Here is a 20,715-nt window from a genome sequence, read left to right on the forward strand (position 1 = left end):
GGAAAAATATTGAAATATGGCTGAAACCCTCCGTCTATTTACGAAGAATAACTGTCCCAGTGATAAGTCAATGTACAGGAGCTGCTGCTCGAAGTTTTCAGAAAAGAAAAATAGGAAAATCAGCATAAAAAAGTAAGCAGAGGCAAGAGCAAGCAGAAAAGCGTCTGCACTGTAAGAAGGCTAGCTAACAAGCATTCTTTTAATATTTTTTTATGCAAAGAGCATTTCAAAAATATAAATTATCTTAAAAATAATTGAATCTTTGATATAGATTTAACTATGCAAATTAGAGCAACAATCTTCAACATTTTTGTCATTAGTCATTATACATTTGGACTTAGTGAACTATTTCCCCTGTACATTACATTACATTGCATTTAGCTGACGCTTTTATCCAGTGCTTTGTTAGTAATTCAATCGCTCGAAGTGGAGTCTAAAGAGATGAGTTTTCAGTCTGCGCCGGAAGATGTGTAAGCTTTCTGCTGTCCTGATTTCAATGGGGAGCTCGTTCCACCATTTTGGAGCCAGGATAGCAAACCCACGAGTTTTTGCTGATGGGAACTTGGGTCCCCCTCGCAGTGAGGGTGCAGCGAGCTGTTTGGCTGATGCAGAGCGGAGTGCACGTGCTGGGGTGTACGGTTTAACCATGTCCTGGATGTAGGAAGGGCCAGATCCATTCGCAAGACTCAGCCCAGAGCTCAAGCTCATGGGGCCTAAGTTAGGATACAGAAATGGCTTGTCTCACATCAGCTTGGCACATGACTTGCATGTTCTGAGTCTGAGTCAGAGCCTTCAGGGAAAGACTGTGGCCATTCAGAATAGCTGCTGATATTACTGCTCTTTCCTCTTTCAGTGCACAAGGTTTGCAGTTTTAAAATTGTAAATCAGAACGCTTGAATTAAAAACGGTGCCTTGGGAGCGGCCATTTATTCAGCCAGTTATTCTGACAGCTGCAGTCAATATTTGTGACTGCTTGTTTACAGTTTTTAAAGCTCTATTACATCAGTGCATCATTATACTCATTGTTGGGATGATGAAGGAAATGATGTAGTCTTTGTCTAACCACTGCTTCTTTCATTGCACTCGGTCCCTGTTAGAGTTGTAAGTGACCTTAATATCTCTCATAAGTGTTTCCATCCTGTTGAATGATGTGGTTAGCTGCTGTGTTTTTTATTTGCATGTACACACACACACACGCACTTTGCCCACAGATGCAGGCACAAACACATAGAGGCATAGACACATAAAGAAGAGAAAGGCTCACATGAGCACACAGATGAGGGGATTTCCAGCTCTCTTTAATGACTATCACAGATTAAGAGGCAGCCTCCTTCTTGGCTGTTGGCACCAGGCTTTTTAAACAAGATTTAGAAATAACACCAAAAAAAACAGAATGACACTGGAGGCGGAGATCGCATCTGGATCGAAGGTAGTAGCACTTGTTACTCGGATCATAAAGCATATTGGCGGTGTTGCTGCTAACTCTCAGACCGTTAGACCTCGCATGTTGTTTGTTGATGGCAGCAGTTGTTCATTATAGAAACTAATTGCATCTGTTTTGCCAGCTTTTTCAAGTTATCAAACCAAACTGGATTTAAGGCAGCCATTTTCCCACATGAAAGAATAGTGTTAAAACACCTTCGATCAGTCGGCTGCACACCAATGTAGGAGGACGAAAAATGTCCTTAACAACACAAATAATTTATCCTGCATGTGATTTATGTTGTTTTTCACGGAATACATGCGTTTGGAGAGTGTTGCTGCTGTAGCAGATCCAATAAAAAGCAGCGTAGCTCTTTTTGTTCCAACAAAAACAAAACACATTAAGATGTCAAATAAAGTGTTCATATTTCACAAGTAACTTGGCTTACATGTGCATTATGTCATACTCGAAATGTTCTTAACAAATGAGAAAATGTATGTTTTTGTTGTGTAAACCTGTGGATTCGGTTTGTATTTTAATGATTCACAAGTTACTGCTTGTTAATAAGAGCAGCTTAAGTAAACCAGTCCATTAGACTTTGGTACAAAACCCCACAGTCATGCGCACAAACTCAATAATGATTGACAAGATATAACTAAAGTAAAATCAATATGATGGTTGTGCATATTTTGGGGTCCTTATGTTTGAACTCTGACCGGTCAGAGAAAAGCTCGGTCTGCTTTTCCTCCCCTCAGAAAAAGTGAAATCAAGTTTCGGCAGAATGCTATTTAAATGGAGCTTTCCTCTACAAACAACAGCATCTCTTTTTGACTCTTCTTCGTCCCTAATTTCTCTACATCATCTCTCTATCCCTCATCCCTCCAGTCAGCCTCGTACCCCAGGAGAGCTGCTTGCCCTTTTCCGGTATCCACGAGACCCCTACACAGTGGAGCAGGCGCGTGCCGGGGAGATCTTCGAGCAGACGCTTCTGCTCATCCAGAACCACGTCAACCAGGGTCTCATGGTGGACACCAACGGCACAGGTGAGTCTGATAACCAAACATCTGTTCTGCTGCTGTTGTTACTTGATACATGATCGCATCAGTTGTCACTCTGTAGCTGTATAAAGACAAGTACCTCTGCATCAGGGCGTGAACAACCTGAGAGGGCCTCTGGGAGTCTGCTCTCCGGTTCGGTCCTGTCGCAGGGCGGATCCTTTGGCCCACCATCGCTGTTGAATATGCTGTAGTGGAGTAATTACTGGAAATAATTTATGTTTGGAAAAAATGATTAATAGGTGTTTATATTTGAATGAGTTTGACGTCATCAAGACAAACATCTTGCTCTCACAATAAAGGTGGAAATCAGTACAAATGTATAATATAGATTCAGTTTGTTTAAAAGATTCATTCAATCTGTGGCTTTCAAAGTCTTTAAAAAGCTTGAGTTTATAAGTATGTAAACTTAGTATATTTTCTTTATATGTTGTTTTATAATCACTTTAAAAAGACTAATTTGACACCGATACGCATTTTTGTCATTGGACATGCAACACTGTACTTTAATCTTACTCTCGATTTAGTGAGAAGCTCCCATTCAGCTTCCTAAGCAAAATCTCATGCAACCAGTTTTTCAATTCTCAACCAGTCTGTGAACGACGACGTTATCATGAGCAACACTTGGCTGTGGATGGACCCCCATCTGTATGCCATTTCCTCTTAAGCATGACCCAAGGCGTAGAGTCATAATCATGGAGCATTTGACAAGGAGCCTGTAAACAGTTTTATAAGCCCTCCAGTTTGTCACACCCAACAACACTTAACCTGCAATCACTGCCGAGCACAGGACACATTTTAAAATGATGTGTGTTGTTGAACACAGATTGTCTCAATTATACATGTGTGTGGGGAAATTGGGAAAATATGGGCTGATTTGCCTTATTTATTTGCATTCACATAAGCATGGACAAAGTTATGTATGGTACATGAAGGTACTCATTGTAATGGAGGGTTAAAGTAAAACAAAAGTCAAAATGGCTGATTGTGTACAGAGCCTATGTTTTGGGGGATGGTGTCTCATATTTTTCTATTTCCAAGAAAAATAACAGATTTAAAAATATAAAAAGAGTGATCTCGCACAATGTAAAAATGTTTGCAAGGTTGAGTAAAAGAGGTAGGTGAAGAGAAATTGAGCTCTGTGAAATATAAAGAAAGTGAGAGAGAGACAGTGTTATCTTTACTTATGCCAACAATCAAGTGTTCATTGTTGCATTGGCACCAAAACAAGCCAACGGTTTTTTGCCCGTCAGCAGAAACACACATACCGTTCTTTTTCTATCTGAGATGGCAGCACCACAGTTTCCCTTTTTGTTTTCCCACACATTTACATACAGAACCACACGCGACAAACCAATACAATAATAATAAAAAGAGGTGGCAAGGCCTGAAGCTAGAAGTAGGTTCTGCCATTAATGTTCGACAGGAAGTCTCACCTTACCCTCATTGAGGTTGGCCGCTCACACTTAACACTTGTTCTCATGCATAACCGTGACAGCACCTTGCTAACACATCACAGACCTACACATGCACTGCAGTACATTGGAGCTTTAACAGAGGAGCGCTCGCATATCAAAGCAAGTATGGGCAGGTTAGGAAAATACTGCAACCTGTGCCCCCGGGACAGGAGGTTCTTTCTCCTCTGTTTACTATAAAAACATTTGATACATGTCTGTGAATTATATTACCTGAAACCAGTTGCTGCTAATTGATGGCTTGGATGATGTATTTTAATCCAAATATTTGCATTACGTGAATTTAGTGTCACAATTCTGAAGCTTTTTAACACTGCTCTTTATGTGTTCTTTCCCACAGCATTTCGCTACAACGACCTGGTGTCCCCTCACTTCCTGGAGGTCATTGCCAACCTGTCCGGCTGCACGGCCCACCGTCGCTTCAACAACTGCTCTGACATTTGTTTCCACCAGAAGTACCGCAGCCACGACGGGACCTGCAACAACCTGCAGCACCCCATGTGGGGCGCTTCACTCACAGCCTTTGTGCGCCTGCTGAAGTCTGTCTATGATAATGGTTTCAACCTGCCGAGAGGTGCTACTGGGCAGCTGCATAATGGACACAGTCTGCCTCTGCCCAGGCTGGTTTCCACCTTCATGATGGGCACAGAGACCATCACCCCTGATGACCGATACACCCACATGCTCATGCAATGGGGTCAGTTTCTAGACCACGATATGGACTCGACAGTGGCAGCCCTCAGCCAGTCGCGGTTCTCCGACGGCCAGCTGTGTACGCAGGTCTGCACCAATGACCCGCCCTGCTACCCAATCCAGTTTCCACCCAATGACCCTCGGCAGCTGCGGAGTGGCGCCCGCTGCATGTTCTTTGTCCGATCCAGCCCTGTGTGTGGCAGCGGGATGACTTCCCTTCTCATGAACAGCGTTTACCCGAGAGAGCAAATCAACCAGCTGACCTCTTACATCGACGCCTCAAATGTTTACGGCAGTTCACGGCACGAGTCAGAGGAAATCCGCGATTTGGCAAGCCAAAGGGGTCTGCTCCGGCAAGGTATCATCCAGCGAACAGGGAAGCCTCTTCTTCCATTTGCTTCTGGGCCACCCACCGAGTGCATGAAGGACGAAAATGAGAGTCCAATTCCATGTTTCTTAGCTGGAGATCACCGAGCCAATGAGCAGCTCGGTCTGACCGCCATGCACACGTTGTGGTTCAGAGAACACAACCGCATAGCCACAGAGCTCCTGAGACTGAACCCCCACTGGGACGGAGACACCATCTACCACGAGGCCAGGAAGATAGTGGGGGCCCAGATGCAGCACATCACCTACAGTCACTGGTTGCCAAAGGTAACAGCTGTCATCTTATTGGTTTTCTGTTATGATATTTGTACAGCCTTTTGTTTTACAAAAAAAACTATAAGGGCATTTTTAAAGATGATGATAAGAAGTGTGACTATTACATTCCTTTTCCTAGATCCTGGGTGATGCAGGCATGAAGTTGATGGACACATACACCGGTTACAACCCAAATATTAACACCGGCATCCTAAATGCTTTCGCCACTGCTGCTTTCCGCTTCGGGCACACCCTCATCAACCCAATACTGTACAGGTTAGACGAGGACTTCCAGCCCATCCCCCAGGGACACATCTCCCTGCACCGGGCCTTCTTCTCTCCGTTCCGCATCGTGAATGAGGGCGGAATCGACCCACTCCTTCGCGGGCTCTTTGGTGTCGCTGGTAAAATGAGGGTTTCCACTCAGCTGGTGAATACAGAGCTGACGGAGAGGTTGTTCTCCATGGTCCACGCTGTGGCTCTGGATCTGGCTGCTCTGAATATTCAGAGAGGGAGGGATCACGGTATACCACCGTACAATGATTACAGGACCTTCTGCAACCTAACCTCAGCACAAACATTTGATGACCTTAGGAATGAGATTAAGAATCCTACTGTCAGAGAGAAACTGCAGAGGTAATTATAAACTCAAGATGATTATTCATAGTTGTTGGAATTATCTATACATTTTCTTGAGACAACTTAACAACGATAATATTATTAATATATAATTATAATAACGATCCTCCCTGTGCGGCAGGCTATATGGCACTCCTCTGAACATCGATCTGTTCCCTGCACTGATGGCTGAAGATCTGGTCCCTGGCAGTAGACTGGGGCCCACCCTCATGTGTCTGCTGGCAACTCAATTCAAGCGCCTACGGGATGGAGACAGGTACAGCAACATCTCACCTCGCCATTGAAGGAATTTGAATATCATGTTTTGTCATTCTGTAAAATTTGGTTGCACAAGGAAATGCAGTTTTTAGTTATTTACTTGATTATGCTACACAAGAAAAACAGAACCAAACCAGCAAAAACAGTAGATCATTCATGTTCCTCAGGAGAAAAGTAGACAGCAGCAACAAACAGTTGAATCCTTTGAGCAGATACAATTATTTCAACCTAAAAATTCAGGGAAACAATCTCCATCAACTTTGATCCACCTCCTCTTGTCCCTCCGGAGTCCTGTGCTCTTTTCTTTGGTCATCCCATCAAGTCCAATAGCTTGATCCAGAATACCACGATGCAGCCAGGTCACTGTAAAATAAATAAAATCATTACATCCATCTTATATTCCAACGATCAAACATCAACCAGGAGCAGTCTGCGTAAAACAATAGCCTTACGTCCTAGCTTGGTTAGCTTAGCTCCCATCTGGCTTTGGGATGAGAAACTGATGTTGATCATCTCAAGGTCCGCTGCACTTTATCCAATCCCAATGCTTCTTTCTCCGACAGTATGATATCGTATTGTGATAGAAATTATTATCAGCACCTTTAGTACTACATCTCTGATATTATTTATTTTAGGAATCTTTAAAATTAAAGCTAACGACATCTTCCCCAGGTGTTTCTCCATCACTACCATTTCCTCTGTTTAATTTGTTCAGGTTCTGGTATGAAAACGCGGGCGTGTTCTCTCCTGCCCAACTGACACAGTTGAAGCAGGCCTCTCTGACACGGGTGCTGTGTGACAACGGGGACAACATCACACGCGTCCAGCACGACGTCTTCAGGGTGGCCGAGCTGCCCCACGGCTACGGCAGCTGTGAGGACGTCCCTCAGATCGACCTGCGCATGTGGCAGGACTGCTGTGAAGGTGAGAGAAATAGTGTAACAGCATAGAAAATGCCTCAACATACAGTGGGGCAAAAAAGTATTTAGTCAGCCACCAATTGTGCAAGTTCTCCCACTTAAAAAGATGAGAGAGGCCTGTAATTTTCATCCTATGTATACCTCAACTATGAGAGACAAAAAGAGAAAAAAAATCTAGAAAATCACATTGTCTGATTTTTAAAGAATTTATTTGCAAATTATGGTGGAAAATAAGTATTTGATCATCTACAAACAAACAAGATTTCTGGCTCTCACAGACCTGTAACTTCTTCTTTAAGAGCCTCCTCTGTCCTCCACTTGTTAACTGTATTAATGGCACCTGTTTGAACTCTTTATCAGTATAAAAGACACCTGTCCACAACCTCAAACAGTCACACTCCAAACTCCACTATGGCCAAGACCAAAGAGCTGTCAAAGGACACCAGAAACAAAATTGTAGACCTACACCAGGCTGGGAAGACTGAATCTGCAATAGGTAAGCAGCTTGGTGTGAAGAAATCAACTGTGGGAGCAATTATTAGAAAATGGAAGACATACAAGACCACTGATAATCTCCCTCGATCTGGGGCTCCACGCAAGATCTCACCCCGTGGGGTCAAAATGATCACAAGAACGGTGAGCAAAAATCCCAGAACCACACGGGGGGACCTAGTCAATGACCTGCAGAGAGCTGGGACCAAAGTAACAAAGGCTACCATCAGTAACACACTACGCCGCCAGGGACTCAAATCCTGCAGTGCCAGACGTGTCCCCCTGCTTAAGCCAGTACATGTCCAGGCCCGTCTGAAGTTTGCTAGAGAGCATTTAGATGATCCAGAAGAGGATTGGGAGAATGTCATATGGTCAGATGAAACCAAAATAGAACCTTTTGGTAAAAACTCAACTAGACGTGTTTGGAGGAGAAAGAATGCTGAGTTGCATCCAAAGAACACCATACCTACTGTGAAACATGGGGGTGGAAACATCATGCTTTGGGGCTGTTTTTCTGCAAAGGGACCAGGACGACTGATCCGTGTAAAGGAAACAATGAATGGGGCCATGTATCGTGAGATTTTGAGTGACAACCTCCTTCCATCAGCAAGGGCATTGAAGATGAAATGTGGCTGGGTCTTTCAGCATGACAATGATCCCAAACACACCGCCCGGGCAACGAAGGAGTGGCTTCGTAAAAAGCATTTCAAGGTCCTGGAGTGGCCTAGCCAGTCTCCAGATCTCAACCCCATAGAAAATCTTTGGAGGGAGTTGAAAGTCCGTGTTGCCCAGCGACAGCCCCAAAACATCACTGCTCTAGAGGAGATCTGCATGGAGGAATGGGCCAAAAATACCAGCAACAGTGTGTGAAAACCTTGTGAAGACTTACAGAAAACGTTTGACCCCTCCAACAAAGGGTATATAATAAAGTATTGAGATGAACTTTTGTTATTGACCAAATACTTATTTTCCACCATAATTTGCAAATAAATTCTTTAAAAATCAGACAATGTGATTTTCTGAATTTTTTGTTCTCATTTTGTCTCTCATACTGGAGGTATACCTAGGAGTGAAAATTACAGGCCTCTCATCTTTTTAAGTGGGAGAACTTGCACAATTGGTGGCTAACTAAATACTTTTTTGCCCCACTGTATGTTGTCCAGCATCTAGGCGGTTTTTGTAAAATAAAAAGCCGGACAATATCCTTTTTCCTGTTTCCCTTTGATAACATCGTGCTCAAGGCAGCCTGGCTTCCCAATAATCAATTAAGACCAACCCCTTTGAAAGGAATAACGTTATTCTTTGAATGCAATTTACGTGAAAGCACTGCTGTCTGCAGGGCTGCCCCTGGCCAACTTGTGGCCCCACGCAAAGTTATGTGATGAGGCGCAATTGCAGCGCTTAAATTCTGCATCAGATGAGGATCCCTCCGCAAGATGAGGCCCCCTCCGCAAGATCAGGCCCCACGCAGTCTGCATGATCTGGGTGTAGGGAGGGAGGGGCGGGCTTGGCTGTCTGTACAGCTCATTTCAAATACATTTATTTGTGTTAATTTCACTGGACCGTGTTTGATACTTGGAGGAAAACATGAAAAGGGGAATAACAATCATTGTTCCAGCTTCAGGACCTCATAATGGAAAGGGATTTAACTGTAGACATACAGCGTCTGGGATAATTCCTCTGGCCTTGTTGTGAAAGCAGCGTAAAACAACGTTTCAAATCAAATGTCATGCTGTTGCTACTCGCTGGATCACAGCCTCAGTGGAACATTAAACTCCTCTTTCTGAATCTCATGACATAACCAATGTTGTCTTTTTCACACACTGCTCCCAGTAATTGTACGGAGGAAGAGATTGTACTTCCTGTTTAAACAGTCCACCCATGTGCAGCTGAGAAAGTGAGACAAATGTTTTAATAATAAACCAGCATTAGGGTTTTTAATGATTGTTTTCCTTGTGTCATTTATCTGTTTAATTAGCATTGAACAATCATAATTATGAACTTAATTGAATGAGCTTGAAATATGTTTTTTAACATGAGTCATTCCTGTTTCCTGAGTAGGCTAAGTTGTAAGTTACTGGGTTCATGGAAAAAACATGTTTTTTTTTGTGTGTTAGAATGTGTATCTGTAAACACATCAGAATGTCTTTCATCATCTGGAGGCTGTTGGACTTTTTCTCAATTCAGAATTTTGCTTTGGTATTTCTTGTATTTTTAAAAGATCGAAGAAATGGGTTTCAGTACACTCTTTAAGAGGCAATATTAATTTCCATGATGTGTTAGATGTATTGTAGGTCTAGTTTAAGGTTTCAACAAAAGACTAAACTAAACTGAAATGAAGCCCACTCATCAATCAGTGATGCAAACACAGGTATGGTGAAAAAAGAGAGAACTATCCGAAGCAGAAAGAAACAGCGTAATATACCATCTGACAAAGGCCTGTGCTATAATGCTTCAATTAACTGGCTATTATTTATAATATACTCGGATCAATAGGAGACAGATATTTTAAGTTATAAATCAAGGGTTTTTATTATTATTTACAGCAGGGGTGGGGAACCTTTTTCCTTTCAATTTTTACAACATCCTCCGAGGTCCCTACAAATTGTTGAACTCAACCTCTGCTTAAAAAAACTAAAATCACAGACAATTCATTTGGCTTTTCTTTCATGATGTGCAAAGAAAACGCAACCTCTTAATCCAGATATCTTACAATGACTCGCGCATGCGCATGCATGCATGTGTGGACGGTGTGGCATGACCACCAAAACCGAAAGATATGGACACAAGATGTGTGCAAATGTACTTAGTATCCATGTGAACATGATTTAAGTGGGGGGGACCTAACCTTCTCTTGGGGGGTCCGGGAAGATTTTTTTTTAAATATTGAAGTTAAAAGCATCAATCTGGTGCACTTTGAGAACAACATGAGGAGATCTATGGGTACATCTTTCAACACCCATTTGAAACAGAACTGTATGCAGCTTTTTCTTTTTGGATATTTTACATATCACTCCCCTTTTAAACTCTATTCTTGTTATTTTTAACAACTTTTTTGTTACTGTCATATAGTATTTTATACCTGTTTTTCATTTAGTCTCTAATGTCTCATTAATAACTATAATGATCATATCAAGGTGTGCCTTAACCTCACTGAGCTGAGGTTATTTGAGCCTCTCAGGAGAGAGCTCTCTTCCACCTGGTTGTAGAAAAGCTCTTTAAATTCGTTAGCATAGCTAGCTAACCAGATGCTAATAACAACAGATCGCCACTGTGCTTACAACTAAAGACACAGCCACGCAAACACTGCGGCATGTGTACAGCTCCTTATGGGTACTGCAATATTTGAAGCGCTGGAGCGGCATTCCGGTGCTCTCCGTAAGCACTCTAGTCGAGTCTACACTCCTTTCAGACGAGACATAACCACGTGAAGACACGTTACGCTCGTGTTGTGTTCAAGGAACCTGTCCTTGGCCAGGAAAAACAGGCACTCGCTTGTTTAATTATTTTGCGATCTAGATTTCTTCTTCTTTTTTGAAGTGAGAAGTTGTCCGTCAGTCGGACGGACTAACGGACGGACTAACGGACGGACTGACGGACCCCCACCCCCCCCCAAAACGAAAACTCTTCGGTTCTCCACGAATTACACAAGTCACCCAAAGCAGCGTTAAAAAAAGCGGGAGGCGCCGAAAAGCGACTAATTTGCATCACTGATCAATTCATTGTCTTTGAGGAACAAGCATCAGCGTACAGGGATTTTTTTCCTTAAACAACATTTTAATAAGCAGCACATGGTGCCACTTAATTATTCTCCTTTCATCCCAGATTCTGACCCCGGTTTTCACCCTTGCTTGACATAATGTACAAGGGAAAAGCTAAGCTAATAAACAACACAATATCCTGCCAGAAAGAAGAGGTGTGTGTAGCAGGGGATGAGCGTGCATCTGTGTGCTCATGCGTGTCTATCAGCATGAGATAGGAAGCCTTGTTGTGTTAAGATAGTCCTTGTCTTTTACTGACTGTTGTCTAGTAAATCAAAGCCCCTCTGAGGCTGAGCAGCCACCTCTAAACTCTTACAGATAGAGGTGAAGCCCTCCTGACTACAGGGCCTGATCCCATTCATCTGTCCTCCGCCCAATTTATTAGGGACTGTCTCTTGTTCCTCTTCACTCGGGCTCAGCATGTGTGTACTAGGGCACGAGCAGGGTTGTGTGTGTGTGCCTCTTACTCTCTTTGATCTGGGTACAGTAGTACAGCTAGCAGTGGGTCGTGGTAATACAATAAGCCTTAGAGTTCTGGATCAGCACTCTGAAGCAGCAGGAAAGTGGCATCAGTAGTCATGGTTTACTGTTTTGAGAATGTATGCATGTGAATGGGTGTTTGTGCATAAGCAAACTATTATTAACCTGATCGCCCTGCACAAGTATTCTTTATTCTGTGTGTTCACTGAGTTGCTTATTGTTGGTATTTTATCGTATTGAATAAGAAATGATATCTTGATCTTGAAAAGTTTACAATTAAGATGTATTTTCGTGTGAATGTCACTCATTGATTTGGTCTCTGTTAGTGAATCACTGCATGTTGTATTATGTTGGACCCCAACAGACTGCAGAACTAAGGGTCAGTTCAACGCCCTGTCGTACCACTTCAGAGGACGCCGGTCAGCTGAGCACAGCTACAAAGAGGAGGCACCCGCAGACAGCGTCCAGGAAACCAGGTGAAGTCACTCAGCATAACATACTCTAGTTATTAAGGATTGGTTTAAGGACAAGAAATGTTTGGAAAGAATATGTTTTGGTCTCAAGGTGTGACTATAATGTTACTGGAATACTACTCTGAATCCTAAGCCTGTCTCTGTGTGAAATGAATTCAGCATGGCAGGTATAACTGTGATTTTTCAGCAATAATTCAGAAGTTAGTCTGTAGTTAATATAGTCCAACCAGTGGAGACTGGTCATTAGGGGAAGCCCCACCTAGTGTCAGCAGAAAGTAATTCAAATAATAATTCCAAAAAAATGCAAATAAATCCAAGAAAAAAATATATATACAGTATATATATTTTAAGATCATGTTTAGTCATCTGATTAGTCTGTAAATTGCTGTTTTAGTCTGTGTTCTTCTAATTAGTGTCTACAGTGTGCCTATTTAGCCGTTTTGAGCGATGTGGGTCAAGCTCTCTCACTGTGAAAGTGAATGGTTGCTGTAAAAACTACACTGCGCATGCTCAGAGTATTTTTCTATTCAATGTGTGCGGCAAAAAAATAATCACCATAGGGGCACTGTGCTGACATAGCTACCAAACGTCATCTCATAATTCAGAGAGCTGATTGGCTTTAAGTACGTGTGCCGCGAAAATAGTAGTTGTTTGTAAAGAGGAGACGAGAGAGAGCAGCGTGTAGCGATTAAAATCAGTAAAATGGAAAGAAAATGAATGAAGTGGACCATCTACTTCAGCTTTGGCAAGTTCATTTTATGTCATATCTTTTGTTGATCTTCTGTGTTTAGCCTATAGGCTATTGCTCTGCTGGATCGATTGATATTGTGACATCGGTGATGAGTGTCTGTTTTTTCCTTATACACATCTAAGTTGTTCGTGCCCCACCACTTTTGTACATATAAAAATGCCACTGAGTAGCAGCAGTGTTTCTCACACGTTTTCAAACAAAGGACCACTTGCCCTATAAAAAAAACACAGACCATCTAACCCCCTAAAAAAAACTCAAAATCAAAAGCCTAAAATATAATTATTTAAGTAGGATGAGTGTTCATAAAACAGTCTTTTTTACGTCGCCATTGTTTTTTTTTTTTAGAGCACTCCAATTTTCAGACACTTCTACCAGAAAAAAACATGCCCAACAAAACCCAACTAAGTTCATGTTTGAGTTTCAAGTTAAATTAAATTAAATATTCAAAACAACACATCTATGCTACACCCAACCATGACACCCAGACGGTTAAAATAAAACTATTTTCATAAGATGTAGCTTACTTTTCTCGGTGAGCTTTAAGACTGTCTGTCCTAGAGGACATATAGAGAAATGATGGTTGAGATTGAACCTGACTTAATGTATGTACGTTTTTTCTTTATAGACTGTTGGAGGAAGCTGTAGAAAGTCCTGTGAAGGTAGATGAGACCTCCAAAAAAAGCACTGAACCATCAATGAACGACTTCCAGGGCTTTGTTACCGATATGCAGAAGACGATCACAAGTTTACGAAAGCAGGTGAGTGTCACACACACATTATTCGTCTCATCTCTGATATGCTGAATACCTGCACTGAAGCTGTGCTGTAGCCTAGTTCATGGACACATTCAGAGCCCCAGACAGACATGTTTTTCATTAACCCGTCCGCGGTACAGTTAATTCCTCAGGATGGGGCCCAGCACCCTGACTTCATCTTCTGGTCAGCAGCAGACTTTAAAGTGAAGGGACATGATGTATAGAAAGTTGTGGTAAAAGTATTTTAGAGGGTGCTGAATTATTGTGTTATTGATAAGGTGGGTTTTTGATGAGAAGTTTGATTAAAGAAATGTCATATTTTTCACTTGATCGTAGATGTTGTACTCCTGCAGGATTGACACTTTGATGTATATTTTACTCAAATATTGTAAAATGTGAAATGTGTAGCTGGCAGTAGGTATTTATGGCCGTGCTCCTCTGAGTATATGTGTCCTTGTGTCTTTGCAGATTAAAAAGCTTGAGGGCCGTCTGAGCAAGACTGACTGCACTGACAGTGAGGGACGTGATCGGACTGATGGAGATCGGTGGAAAAAGGACTCTTGCACCACATGTGAATGCAGAGTATGTCCAACATATAAATCAATATCGAGTTCAAATGGTTTACATAACCACGTGCACAGTCCCTAATGCACTCGTTTTCACACTCTAAGTGCTGATTATGTTTAGGATTCTCCCTGTTTCTCATAGAGGACATGGTCAGCCTGATTTAAAATGCCCCAGTTTCTCCTTGCCAGTGTTTCACCTCCTCTATCAAGGCTACTTCTCGTATTCTTATCTTCACTTTCTGTATGCCAAACCTGAATGCCTCTGATCTTCAGCCCTCCTTTCCCTCACTTATATTTTGTTGCCCTTTATTCTGCTAACCACATCACTTTATCTTTTATGTTTCTCTCTTTCGCCTTGGCCCCCACATAACTATCCCTTTCCCCCCTCCACTCTTCACTGTGATTAGAGGTTTTTTTGTTCTAATTGAATTTGCCAGGCATCTGCACAGTGATAAGGACTGTGTGGGAAAGAATATTTTTCGCTTCAAAACATTGTGGTGTTGCGCTGAAACAAAGCACTTAATTGTTCAGTCCAGCTATGTCATTTACAAGAGGCAAAACGTTTACTTTCTGTAACTCGGTGCCAAACCCATGCACAAGACAGTGCCAGCTTGTGACTTTATTCAGATCATTCATTTACAATTGCATTATGTATGCCTGTGAGTGACAACTCCTTTTGAACTACGGTAATTGATTACATATTTTTGTTTTGCTACAGTATGTATAACAGTTTCCATTTGCTTTAGTCATGTTTAATGTTTGTTTTTTTAACATCTTGTGTCAGCAGCTTGTCAAATCAGGGACATTCCTTCCAGTCTAATCTAATAAGGTAACTGACCTGTTGTCCCTCTCCTCCGCTGCAGGACACCCAGGTGACCTGCTTTGTGGAGTCCTGTCCACCGGCCGAGTGCAAGCAGCCTGTCAAGCTAAAAGGAGCCTGCTGCCCTCTGTGCTTTCCACAGGCTGTTGTTAAGAAGCAGCAAGAAGCAGGCACTCGCCACGAATAAACCCTCAGGACCCACCCGCCCACACTCTAGTGGCTGAGAGTCACACACAGACATACAGAGAGAGGATGGGACTCATGAAGGTGTGCCAACCCACTGCCACCAATATCCTCAATTGACCCAATAGCCTCAGTTTTTCTTTTCATTTTGTATTATTATTTCCGTTGATGGGGGAAGGGGGTGACTATATTTAAATGTTTGGATTGTTGCCCCCACCAGGGCCAGCAGCCTGAGGCTCGGTTTGAAATGGTCTGGCTGCCGGCCAGAGATCACTAAATGGATTTATTTCCTGAACCGATGAATGGGTGGATTGTAAACACGACGGACAAACCTCTCCTCCTGTGCTCAGTGTAACAAACAGCCGCTGTGTTTTTTCTCCTGCCAATAACACTTGTGACAAAACACAGGGCCAGTCGCCGTCGACCAGCAGGAAAGGGAAGTAGATTGAAAAGCGGCAGCCATCTTGTTGTTTCTCAGGTTAGAGATGCCGAAAACTGGTGCTATTTCCCCTTTGTTATTAATGATTTAATCACTAAATACAAACCTTAAAAGTATTGTTTTTGTATACAAAGCAACCTTTATACACTGAGTATATGCCTTTTTATAATAAATCACAAATGAGAGGATGGTTTCATTCAAACTGAGACTTTCTATAAATAGAGATTTCATCTTTTAATCCAAGGTGCTTTATATCATGTTATTAATATGTTTTTCCCTCCCTTTTTATTTTAAAATGCTTACATATGAAGATAATGTGAAGCCCTAGGAAAATGTTTGTAACGCAAAAGAGATGTCTACTGATCACTGCTCCTCTATACCTGGACAACCTGTCGGCTGTCCTGAACTTGAGTGAGGTGGAGCCGTGTAGCACTCCCCATTGCAGGACACTCAAAACCAGCTCTTGCACATTTGTGCTCCTTTCCAACTTTCATTTTGCTTTCAGAAAGCAGTAAGAGAAAATCCCTTTTTTTACCACTGCAATCTCAAGAACTATGTCCCAGTATTCTCTTCAGTCTCAAATGCGTGATTAAGTTACTTCTAAAAATGAAATTAATAGCACATGTTTATCTATGAAACTCTGTACAAATGTTGTAATGAGGTCAGGATTTGGTACTGCTAGCTCTACCACGGCAGTATTCTCCTTTGGGCCTGGTCACAGATTGTTGTTATTCATGTATTGTGTTTTGTCCACCGACTACACACTATTGAAGGACTGCTACCATAACTGTTGACTGTTCCTCTCTGCCGTGCTGGACCTGCAGCTCCAGTTTAGACAAGGACACGCTTGCACCCATTTCTTTCTCAGGCCTCCGCTTTGACTCAATCTTTTCCCTTTCTTCTCATGTGTGTTCAGATTTCCCCTGTGAGCACCGTCTTCAGTGTTGATATAGGTTAGGAATGCTTGTCCTGCTCATGTTTCTCTGCCATGTTGAAGATTTTGAGACCGGGGTGACGTCATTCAGCAGAGCATGTGTTGAGCACAGCCTTCTCCAGCGCTCTGACCCTCATTCCGCTCTAATGGAAGCCATATGAGAGGGGAAGCAAGGGTATTGTAGGGGGAGGGGCACTCATGATCGGGATACAGTGTCAATCAAAACATGACTCCACCATCCTGCTATTGTGAAATGTATTCCACTGACCGCCCACATGGACTGTATTAGACTGTACACCCTTTGTACGCCGTGCACTGGCCACTCAGTGAAGCCTGCGTCACCTTTTTGTTTTCCTGTTTTTATCCGCTCATAATTCTGGAGAAGTGGCTGCAGGGTTCCTTTCCATTGTTTTCTTTCTGAGTAATGTCCTGAGCGAGCATCTGTCACTAAACAGGGATAATGCTCTCTGGAATCTTCCCTGCAGGATTCCACATGGATTACTGGGCTGGCAGCAGCACTGGTGAACTGTTACCATATCAATGTTCAAATGTACTGGTCAGGTTTGTGTTTACAGCCTTTAAAATCTGTTTTCCTCTCTCAATCACTTTCTGATGTTCTCTCTAAAACATATCTTGTGCTCAAATGTTAATGAATTTTGTATTTTTCATTTATATCCATAAACGTGTATGAATGACTGTCAGGCTAAATGCATTTTGGCAAGTGTCCCATGTTTTGGCTGTCAAAGCACTGTGAGCTTTCATGTTACCTGTCAGCGTAGTCACATATCTGTTGTATTAGTTCTTTTTTTTTCTCTAATGTTTTCATCATAGTTCCCTTGTTTTTTTTATTCCTCCCAAGAAAGTATCAATGGATGCACTGCTCTGCAAGACTGAACATGCTTTACCTACACTGTCCCTTAGCCAGTGCTCTATGTGGATATATATTAGTACCTATCATGACAATTGTATTGTACGTATGCCAAAGAATGGTTTGCACTGTAATGTATGTATGCCTCTCCATAGTAATAATTAATAAATAAATAAGCCACATGTTAATTATAGTAATGCATGTCTGTGCCTGTTCTTTTTGAGCTCCTCTGCCAAGTGGGCCTATTTCTGAACAACAGATGAGCTCACTGTGAAAGATGTGACCTGTCATCAGCTCTTTGTTGCTCTGAAAACACACAGACATTTGGGGATTCTGATATTGCTCTCTATTGCTTTCATTAACCTGGACACTTTACCGCAGAGCAAATCTAGGATGTATCGCTTGCATTCACTCCTATAGTAGGTCCTCAGAAGCATGAATTGCTTTTTGATATTTGTAGACAAAACTTCCTACCTGGTTCTCTTGTGTTAGCCATGCTAGTGTCATGGCTCTAGGGACAGCTCTGTATTTGGTATTATAAGCAAATGCTTACACATTAAGCTATAGGGTGACTATATAAACAGAGCAGTTTAACATAATAATCTTAGCATTGTCATTACTGTATCTGCATGTTAGCATGCTAATGCAAAGTACAAGTTGCCCTTGCAGAGCCCCCTACACTGAAAAAACTGAAACGTTGACTTAAAAAAATGTAGGTCAACAAATGTCACATAACTGCATTAGTTTAGATATTGAACTAATGCAGTTAGTTAGTTCAGTGTGGCTGTAGACTTGAATGCTAAATGTGGATAATTCCCAAAGAACACTTTAATGTAGAAGGCTATACTTTATACTGCAATTTGGCTAGTTAGCAATGGGGTTTTTTCAAAGTAAAAGTACAGACAAATTGAATTGAGACGGCATGATTTTTGCTATCAGCCAGGTTTTGACATTAGAGACAACATTAAGAAAGTGTGTCAAAACGGAAAGCAGCTGTGAAGTGTTTGGGGAAAGATATTTGCAAGGTGAGTAATATAAGAGGCATGAGAACATAAACCTTGTGAGACTAAGTTTTGGATTGTTTGTCACAGGTTGTCTGGCACATAATCCCACTAACTGTTTCAGCACCTGTGCTTAGTGGGAAATAATGTCTGCTCTGCAATATAACATTTTTGGATAAACACAAAAAGTGTATTGGTGTTGTTGACCTGTAGTGTCTCAAAAACAAAATGATCTTCCCCCCTTTAATTCTGCTTCCAATCTTCTCCATCCCCCCCACTTTGTGTCCCTCCCTCAGTTTTCTTTACCTCTCCCTGTAGACTCAGCTCTGGCGGCCAGGCCGGTGGGTGGACCGAGGCTCTGGAAAGAAAACTGGACCAGGAAATGAGCTTTCCAGTGGTTGCACAGATAAAAGTGCCTTCATCTTCCAACCAGGCAGGAAAATACATTATCACTCTGACAACAAGGGACCTACCTTACATTTGAGTAATAGGTCTATTCCTGTGAGATCCAAACATGAAACACACAGTCTCGTGCACTTCCTCTGGTTATTCACAAATCTGCTGCAGAGTTCCCCTTCCAGGCTGTTTGAATGAAATCGCCTTTGTTCACTTGAGATGGACAGTCTGATTATGTAAGTAAGAAATTGCTGTAGGTGTTAGGATCTAGATGTAGGTAGAAAATACTACACACACACAACAACCTGTATCAGAGCACAACATCAGTTGCAGTCAACTGAGACAAAATCCTTGATCTATATCTCCATCCAGACTAGAGAAAAAGAAGCGATAGTGTCTTTCAGGGTTTGGACAGGACACAGGCCTGCAGCTGCAGAAGCCTGGCTCGGTGGCTCCCCAACACTTCCCACTCATCTCGCAGCCTACTGGAATTTCATTTAGGCAATTGGCTCTCGGCGTTGCACCTCTCACTCGCCAAGTCGGGGAATTCTTTCCCCTCACTAGTGGAACGTCATTCTAATTTCCAGAGCGAGGCGGGTGAAAGGGAGAGAAGTGGCGTCCCGCTAGGGGAAAATAGGTTTTGCATCCCGGGACTCAAAGGACTGCAGGGATGGCTTGTTCTTTTAGCATAAAATAGACACTTTACATAACATAAAGGTTGTAGACCCTTAAGCCCCTTTCCTACAGGATAACAAACCCACTACCCACTAAGTTCTGGATTGATCTATAGTTGGAAATAATACTATCTGCCTTTATTCCGACAGTAACAGAAACATGACACTTTAACACATTTTGCCCCTTTTCCAATGCAGTGCTATGTGAAGGTGTAAAAGTGAAAATATATAAATAAAATATATAATATCAACAGGGATTTGGAGAATTATATTTATTTATTTATTTCCCAAAACCTAAAATGTGTTATCTCTCCTCAAAAACAGCAGACTTTATTGACATTAATGTGACCTTGCTGTTTTGTTAAACACGTCATCTAACTCAAACTCATAAAAACTCATCAAACGGTCTTTGCTAGTCATACCAATGTTCCAAAAATCACCAACTCTGGTTTGGGAGGTCTGCCCCAAACATACATACAAAAATAAGTTACCATTACACCGGCCTCCATGCAGCATTCTACAGCTCAGCCTTCAACACCATCATCCCTGACCAGTGTTGGGTGTAACGCGTTACAAAAGTAACGGAGTTACAGTAATATATTACTTTTTGCTGTAACGAAGTAATGTAACGCATTACTAATGAAATGTGGGTAATATATTACCCGTTACAATGCTCAGTAACGCAGTTACAACACATTTTAACCCGAAATTAAATGGTGTTTTGTTTTTTAAGAATGTACTAACATAGCGGGACATTCCGACACCGGACAAATTGTGCGGGTAGATTAGTGAACCTGGTGTTACCCTTCATGCTTCGCGTCGAGATCTTCGGGGAAGTTGAACGTTATGCAACCATTCAAAAAAGAGAACGTAGCGAAAAATACAAACAACAAATTGTGTCAGGTGCGCGTGACCTGCTCCGCTGCGCGTGCATCATTTCCAAAGTGCTTCCACAGCAGTGACACACATCTGATCTGTGGATAATCATTTATACGAAAATGGTTAAAGCAACCATCA

The 20,715-nt window shown here is 42.1% G+C and overlaps 1 protein-coding gene across 1 annotated transcript; it reads left to right on the forward strand.

The window, feature by feature from the left end:
• Positions 1 to 1,403: 1,403 nt before the first annotated feature.
• Positions 1,404 to 17,818, forward strand: LOC104942758 (peroxidasin-like; the record flags this gene model as incomplete). The annotated part of the gene is made up of 10 exons (XM_010768042.1): positions 1,404 to 1,429; positions 2,309 to 2,466; positions 4,294 to 5,300; positions 5,428 to 5,924; positions 6,049 to 6,183; positions 6,901 to 7,109; positions 12,203 to 12,314; positions 13,688 to 13,820; positions 14,286 to 14,399; positions 15,247 to 17,818. Coding segments are annotated over 10 exons (2,535 nt in total), but the record flags the coding sequence as incomplete, so codon positions are not given.
• Positions 17,819 to 20,715: the final 2,897 nt, after the last annotated feature.

Source organism: Notothenia coriiceps, unplaced genomic scaffold (assembly GCF_000735185.1).
Source record: "Notothenia coriiceps isolate Sejong01 unplaced genomic scaffold, NC01 NC01_scaffold00005029, whole genome shotgun sequence".
Taxonomy (NCBI): domain Eukaryota; kingdom Metazoa; phylum Chordata; class Actinopteri; order Perciformes; family Nototheniidae; genus Notothenia; species Notothenia coriiceps.